The 8341-nt window shown below is 54.3% G+C and overlaps 1 protein-coding gene across 2 annotated transcripts in view; it reads right to left on the bottom strand.

Annotated features, from left to right (window-relative positions):
* The window catches only part of KCNIP1 (potassium voltage-gated channel interacting protein 1), a gene marked incomplete at both ends in the record, with an annotated part of 357573 nt that extends 350422 nt beyond the window's left edge, over nucleotides 1-7151 (bottom strand). For both annotated transcript variants that reach the window (XM_082835805.1, XM_082835804.1), the window contains one exon: nucleotides 7064-7151. In XM_082835805.1, the coding sequence (XP_082691931.1) occupies nucleotides 7064-7151 (88 nt within the window). The remainder of the gene's footprint in view (nucleotides 1-7063) is intronic.
* Nucleotides 7152-8341: the final 1190 nt, after the last annotated feature.

Consider the following 8341-nt stretch of genomic DNA (forward strand, 5'->3'; position numbering starts at 1 on the left):
AGGGGGCAACGTCGGAGGAGCCATACGTCTAGAGAAGAGCCGGAAGAAGACTTGACTCATAGCCTTGTTTCGTTCGGCTCCGCCTCCTTTCTGTTGGCTGTGAGTCCGAGGTTTAATTGCATGAAAAGAAGAGAAGGGTGGGAAGCTGACTTTTCCTGGGCAGCAGGTATGTGCTGGGTGTTGGGTATGCCATGTGCACCATCTCCTCGTAGCCCCGTGAGGAGGGAATTACTGGCCCCATTTCCCAGGGGAGGACACAGACTCAAGGTGGGACATGGTTTGTCCCTGGCTATCCTGCCAGTAAGTGGCAGGATTTGAACCCAGGACTGTCTGGCTCCAGAGCTGTGCCCTTGCTTGCCCTGCATCTTCCTGCCGTCTGTGGCTGCCTCACATGACCACGTCCGCTCTCATGAATCAACAGCTGTCTGGGACTTGGGACTTGTGGTCCAATGAGAGAGGTAGTCTGGGGAAGATTCTGTGGCCTGGAAGATTCTGGAATCCTAAGAAGAATGGGGAAGGTGAGGGTCACACTGGCGGGGCCAGGGACCTCTGGGCCTCCAAAGGCTGAGGAAGACCTGATTTGATCCACTCCACCCTGTGTCTTTGTACTGCAGCCCTCCCGCCTGCCAGAGGGGCCCATTTCCAGCTACTTTTAATTTGGAACAAACCAGCCGGTCCCCCGTGGTCCTAGAGTTAATAGGATGTCTGTGCAGCAGGGCTAGGATAAGCAGCTGAACAAATTATTCCTGTCTGGTATTGGTGTCATTTGGAAGAAAGGACCAGTGGTCCCAGAGAGGGACAGCCTTGGCAGGTGACGGAGGTCCCACCTTCCTCTCTCTCCTCTGCTATGGGACTACGGGGACCCCAGAGAGCTCCTGGTCAGCAAAATGAAACAGGGGGTGATGGGTCTGCTACAGAGGGACAAGGACAAGAGACCTGTAGGCTGGGATGAGGGCTACTGGATGTGGGAGAGCCAAAGCGAGCACACTGCCCACCCTAGCAGGTTCTGGCTTGGGACTGGAGAGGCAGGAATGGACCAGAATATTGGAACTTTCTGCCTATGACAAGGCACAAGCACTCAGAGGTTCCCAGTTGCAACCAGGGATGGGGCTGAGCTAACATGAGCCCGGTGCTCGCCTGAGTGGCCAGGAGAGCAAGCCAGCTGGGACCCGGGTTGGTGGGGACTCTAACCTCCCCAGCCAAGGGAAGTGCACACAAGCTGAGCTTCTCAGGAGACAGGAGGTGCCCTCCTTCTGGCAGAGGGCACTGTCACATCTCACAGATTCCAAGATCCCCAGAGTCAAGGTCATTGCTTTTTTTAGACAATTCTAGTAATTCCAGACTGCCTGGTGCCCTGAAACTTGTGTATTTCTCCACTGGCAAGACAACTTCTCACACTTGCCCTGTAAGGATGCAGAGCAGTGAGGGAGGGTCCCACATGGGCGAGGAGCTTGAGACAGCAGGTGTCTGGGCCCCAGCGCACCTGTCCCAGAGGTGATAGTGCCGCTAGGAGAGCACGCATGGGTCTGTCTTGCTGACCTTGGCCTGTGGGGTGTTCCCTTTCCCCATCAAGCTTATTCCTTAACCCAGGTCATGCCACATAATGGAATTTGTCCCAACCCCTTGCAAGATAGGTGGCTGCCCTGAAGCACCCCAGCAGGTACAACCATTTCTGACAAACCCCCCTACAAAATTAGTGGGGAGCTGGTGGCACTCTGCCGGTGACAAGGTGGGGAGCAAAGCCCGCAGGGGCATCCTCTCCAGCCCCGTGGAGAGGCAAGCACCTGGTCTTGACCCCAGTAGAACTCAGGTTCTTCTCCAGCCCTGCCACTCATTGCCAGCTGGGCGACCTGGCTAAGCTGAAGGTCCGTTTCCTTAAAAGTTAAAATGGAGATTGCAGTGCCTACTTCCAGGGTCAGGATGGGGCAAGGCAAGAGAGGTGCCTAGGGCATGCCGTTTAAGGAGCTCAGCTCCCTGCAAGTGCGGGGTCCCCTCTCGACCTGCTTGCTGCCAGCCTGTGACTTGTATTATCCTTGTTAAATTAGAAAACAGCCTTGCGTGGTTGATATTGCTATTATCGCCAATGATCAAGGAAGAACCTTGGTTTTGGGAGGTTGTGCAACTCACGCGAGCTCACACAGCTGGTGGACCACAGGGCTGGGACTCCAGCCCAGTCTGCCTGAGGGCAGAGCCCTCCCCACGTTCAAGGTCATTTTCTTGAGGTTCCTGAACAGCAGTCAGGGGGAGGCAAGAGGAACGGCTTGTCTCCGATGGGTCTGAAGCTGAGGTCTTGCCTAGCACACAGAGAACAGACCTGGGCCGGGAGGGAGGGAGAGCTGGGGCTCCAGCGCAAGGTTCTTGAGACAAACCTTACACGGTCAGCACCGCCCCCCTGCCGACCCCCGCTTCCGACCCCGCAGCTACACGGGTGGCCAGGACAACTAGAAGCTCTCCTGGATTGGATTTCTCCCTCCTGCTTTGCGTTGGCTTTGCCATCTGTGCCTGGGGTAATGGATGGGTCCCCAAAATGCAAAAGGAAATGGGCTTAAACCTCACCAGCCAGAGTGGAGCCTGCACAACTTCTGGCTCCCGCCGCCAGCCCCGGGGTCTCTGCCAGGGCTGGGGAGCTAGCTGCGCAGGAAGAGGCACGTTCCTCAGAGCCCAGTGTAACTGGGCATCCAAGGCAGGAGCTGAGCATCTGGTAAGCTCTTCTTTAGAGCAGGGGAGAGCCTGGCTCTGGGAGTCACACTCCTAACTCCTAATCAGGGAATCAGGTGTGGGAAGTGGCTCGCGTGTCAGTCTCTGCACTGGGTGGAGCCGTAGGAAAGCAAGTTCAGCGGAGGGGAAACAGCAAAAGTGCTAGAGACGAGAAGCTGCTCTCAGAGTCTGCGCCAGGGGCTCAAGGAACAAGCAGTGAGTGAGAAGTCTCTGCCTTAAGATGCTCACAGCCCCGAGAGTACCAGCTAATCACTGTAGCAGCCCCACGGAGCATTGCCTCAGGACTTATTATGCGGGTATCTTTTTTTTTTTTTAATTTTTATCGGAGTATAGTTGACTTACAATGTTGTGTGACTTTCCGCTGTACAACAAAGTGAATCAGTTGTACAAATACATCTATCCACTCTTTTTTAGATGCCTTTCCCATATGGGCCATCACAGAGTATGGAGTACAGTTCCCTGTGCGACACTGTAGGTCCTTATTAGCGCAGGAAGCTTTACATGCACAATCTCATTAAGTCCCGTAAGGAGGCCATTTACGATTCCATTTTATAGATTAGGTACCTGAGGCCAGAGAGAGGTAAGGGACCTGGCGCGAGGCTCCCCAGCCAGTATGCAGAGAACCCAAGATATCCTAGTCTGGCAACCAGTTGCCTTTGCCACTGCATAATTCGTTTGCAAACTTTTTTTTTTTTAATCTTTTTTAAACTCGTTTGTTAAATTTCAGAGACGTCCAGTATGTGAAACAAATCAAAGTAGAGCTGAAGGGGCAGGAGTGAGGGTGCTAGGACACTCCCCCATCCCCAAAACACACACAACCTCCCCTCTTCTGACAATTTAAATGCCCTTCCCGAGACCCTAAGAAGCTCAGGCACGGTTCTGAATGATCTGTCTGGCTGGAGGCTCACCCTCTGACCGTAGACTGAGCACCTCTGGGACAGGTGTGTGCACGGTGCTTCCTAGAAGCTCAGGCTACTACAAGCATCATCTCAGGGGGCCACGTAGCGCTGCTTCATTCATTTAATGCTATTGGTGGAGTACTCACTCTGGGCTGGGCACTGGAGGCGTAGCTCCGGCTACAGTGGTGAGTAAAATGCGCGTGGGCCCTGCCCTCACAGAGCTTAAGTCAAGTGGGGAAGACGGCCTTAAGCAAACATGTTCCTAAAAGAGACACGGATCACATATTGTGATCAGAGCTATGAAGGAAAAGGTCAAAGTCGAGGGGGAGGACCTGATCTCTGAAAAGGACCTCCATGAGAAATCTGGGCCACTGGCAGCTGAGAGCAGTGGAACGGGGGATTGCTGGCATCGGGGGGAGCTGGCCAGGACAGGAGCAGGCAGGACACAGAGGGGGTGGTCATGGGCCCTCCCTGTTCCCCAGTTATTCCCAAGGCAGGTTAAGAAAGAATACATTGCCCCCAGGACCTGCAGGAGGTACCTGGTCCTATAGAATCTTTACATTCCTCAATCCTGAAAGGAGCAAAGAGAAATACTTCTTCTAAAGGTTGGATTATTGCAAATCTAGGACTCAGTGTGATGAATAATGAATAAGTGAAATCACAACGGAAACCAGAAATCATTAGGCAAATGTCACGTGTCCACGTAGGGTGTAATCTAAATTCACCTAGGGCCGGTCTATACATTAGAAAGACTGTTCTCCACTCTCCTGCTCAAGGCTTGACTCTGCTCTCTTGGTCATTTATTTTAAAAAATATTTACTGAACACCTGGGTTGGGCAGCACACTGGCTTCCCAGCCTGTGCCTGGCACAGAGCCAGGGCTGTGTAAACTCTCGGTGCTCTCTGTGGAGCCAGGAGGCAGGATCGTGCCCTGACGCCTGCCGTGGGTCGCTTCTCACACGAGTCTGAGAAAACTCAGTGGTGAAGCAGGTCAGAAGGAGTCCAGGCGGCCACTCGGTCCCCGCTACCGGTCCCCGTGGAGCCCTTTCTGTGTCACACGGATCTTAGTCTTCCGGGATTCTGAGCAGAGGGGGGGGGGGGGCCGTCCTGACCCACTGGCTGGTTTCTCTGCAAAGGCTGACGCTCCAGTGCTGCTCCCTCTGGAGCACCAAGCTCCTTCCACTGCCCAGCCCTGGCCCTTCTGCTCGGCTCAGTTTAGATACCACTTTTGGAGGAGCTTCTTCACCTGCTCAGGCTACTTTTCTCTGTGCCCTTTGGCCCCCACGCCTCCCTCCTTCTCAGCACTCAGAGTGATGTCCCCGTGGGGTCTGTGTCTTTGGTCTGTGCTCCCACCGGAAGGCACGTTTCTTGACGGAGGGCTCGAGTCCTATTCATCCATATGTCCAGCGTCTAATGAGTGTGGCGCAGAGCAGGTGCTCAGTAAATAAATGTCAAGGGGATGGTTGTGGGCAAATACGCAGGCGAAAATATCCTCCTCCTCATTTATTCAAATAGCCATCCACCCTTTCTCTGAATCTCTCTGTCTCTCTCTTACACACACACACACCCTTTTGCATACACTCTCTCTCCCTGACTGACCTCACCTACTCACACTCACCCACTCTTGAGGCATTATGTCCTTCTGTGATCTCTCTTCCCCTCTGATGCTGCCTGGAGTGTACAGACCTGCCTGCAGTCGGCTACGTTACAGAGATTTTGACCCTGGGCAGGCAGAGGGGATGGCCTGGGTCACCCTCTCCAGACGCATGCCCATCTCAGTCCCTGACCTCTTCTTCGTGTGGGGTCACTGCCACACACTCCGTAAAGGGATCCTGTGTCTCAGCTTCCCTGGATCCTTGAAACGGGGCTGGGAGGTAGATAGGTTAGCTTCATTTTACAGATGAGGCAACTGAGGCTCAGCGAGGCTGTGACCTGCACAGGGAGCGAAGCTGGAGTTGAGACCTAGGTTTCCTAAGTTCAGGCCAAAGCTCTTTCCATTGCATTTCTGGGAAGCAGAGACTGGGATAGGATGCTGCCCCTCACCCGTCACCCCCTGAGATCCCGGGATCCTTGATGAGAGGATTGAATGGGGGAACCCCGCACCATCCCCTAAGCCCTCTGCTCTCTCCGCCTCACCTCAGTCTGTCCCACTTGGAGCCCCTAATAATTCTGCCTGGCAGCCTGACCCTTAGCATTGGGCATTCAACCCACCTGAGCTTCCTGGAGGGGCAGCGCCCTATTTCAGAAGTGCAATGGGGACAGAACAGGAGCTATGAAAGGGCCAGAGAAAGGAGATGAGCCAAATCTCACCATTCCTTCTCCCATACCCACCTTACAATTTCACCATGCTGGACCTGCCGGGCAGCCGGGGACCTGAACCAGGTCATTAGAGATGGCCATACACAGTCCTTATCTTCTCTCATTGTCATTTAAAAAAATCCCCGATCAAGAGTATGTGGGCCTCCCTCCTTCCCCAAATACCCTGCCTGCCGCTTCCAGTGCATCTCCCCCAAAGACTCTTTCCTCCTGAACGAAGGGCATGAATATTTAAAGACACTTTTTCAGCCAGTGCAGCCACATCACGCCGCTGCTCCCTCTTTAAATTTTATCTCCAGAAAGTTTGCCAGAGTGTCTCTGAGTCCCTCACACTCCTTGGTACAGAGCGTAACATGGGGCCCCAGAGGCAGGGATGTCCCTGAGAAGTTAGCCTCCCCTCTGCATCCTGGGGCTGAAATGCACACATGCAGTCTAGTTCCGGTCCACAACCATCCCTTCTGGGCTACCCAGGCAGTCAGACCTGAAAACTCCCTGCCACGCCTGCTCCTGGGGAATGGGCATAGGTAGGAGATGCAGAGAGACAGGGGTCCAAAAAAAGCAAAGAAACGATGAACAAAGACCCAGAAACGCAAGACCCTGGAACCCCGTGAGAGGAAGCTCTTGGCTCCTGACATCAGACCCAGAGCTGATATAGATCCTGTATTCACCAGTGCATGGTGGCTTCCAGCCCTGAGCCACCTCCTGCTGGCGCCCCCTCCAGCCTCTCTGTTCTGCAGAATTACTCACAGCCCACTGCATCAAATCTCTCTTTTATCACAAGGCACAACACTCCGTGGATAACTTCTTGAAACTCTAGTCATGCTAAGCTGCTTCTAGTGCTCTGGGAAGGGTTCTGTCCCTCTGCCCGCCTGTAACCAATCAGCCACACACCGCCAGACCCATTTCCAAAGTTCCAGGCAATTACAGCCGGCTGAACTCCCTGGCCTGGTGCCCGCCTGCTCGGAGCCAGGACCCAGCTTGTCAGCAACCCTGAAATCCAGCCCCCGATTTCTCCCCAGCTTCCTCTGAGACCCAGGCGCACGGGAATGGCCACACTTAACCGTACCGAGGCACTCTGACCAGCCAGACCGCACCAATACAGAAAACGAGGGTCAAGGCCAGGCTCCCTACCTTTGCTGAGGGTCCCAGTGATGAGCTTAAAGATGGTCCGAGCAAATTTCACGAACCCAAGCTTGCATCTTTTGGAGCAGCCGCTCATGGTGGCAGAGGGAAGGCAGGCTCTGTTGTCGGCACTCAGAAGGAAAGGCACCCACCTTGCGTGCCCCTGGAACTTGGAGCCTGCCTGGGCGAACCCTGAGAGAAGGACGCACCCCAGAAGCTACGGGAACAGCACAGCTGCCTCTGCAGTGAGTCCGGCTTCTGCATCCAGAGAGCCTGCAGGGCACGATATCTGCTCCCTTCCTTCCTCCCTCCCTCCACTCCCTCCCGCCGTCCACCCAAGTCCTCGCCACAGGAGGATCTCAGGATGTCAGGGCTGGGGCAGCACTGCCAGGGCACAGGGCGCTCTGAGGGGATGGAGGAGGAGGGTGAAGCTGAGCAGCGTGGGGAGGGAGAAGCTGGAGCTTTCCCAGGCTTTGCTGACTGTCTTTCTTACATGGCAGTGGTAATGTAGCAATTAATACTCGAGTCAGAAGGGAGGGGACTGCTACGCAAAAACACTCCACTCCACAGCCTCCCGGTTCACTCTCCCGCTCTTTCCTTCCTGGTTAATCTAATAGATCAATTTTCTGTGCCGTGCCTTGATCGGGATCTGGGAGGACTTCCCTCCAGAGTAGGAGACCACTGCTTTGCGCTCAGTGCAAAGTTTGCAGGTAGCTTCTGAGCGGCCTGGTTTGCATCACGGAGAAGTTGGGCTGAGTGGGGAGCCCTGGGGGAGCTGGCTTGTGCAGCTCTCTGGCACCAGCAGCAGAGGCTGTCTGCCTCTGTTTATTTGGAAAGTCAATGACTCTGCTGCTTCCCGGCTCCAGGTGCCCCGCCCTCCACCCCAACACACACCCACTCAAAGTCGGGGGTTCAACTCCAGCTCCCACCCCTACAGAGCAGCTAAGAGTCTGTGCTCTCTCATCAGGATAGCAGAGGAGTGCAATTAGGGCTTTTCTTGATGAAGAAAGTACTCCTCGGAGATGCCATAAAGGAATGACCGAAATTCAAACAATCTGACTACAGTACAATACTCTTAGAAGTAAAACTGCATGGTAGTATGCAAATATGAACCCCAACTATTGCTTAATAAAAAGTCTGGCTGCTGTTCAGTAGCGTAGACCATGTGGGTTGCCTGGAACGTCAGGGGGACAGCTCATCCCACCCTCTACACAGGGCCGTGAACCTCCCCCATGACATCCCCACTTTACTTTCCCTGGTGATTTAAAGGGTCCCCATGGGCCATCA

This window comes from Leucopleurus acutus, assembly GCF_964270905.1.
Source record: "Leucopleurus acutus genome assembly, chromosome: 3".
Taxonomy (NCBI): Eukaryota; Metazoa; Chordata; class Mammalia; order Artiodactyla; family Delphinidae; genus Leucopleurus; species Leucopleurus acutus.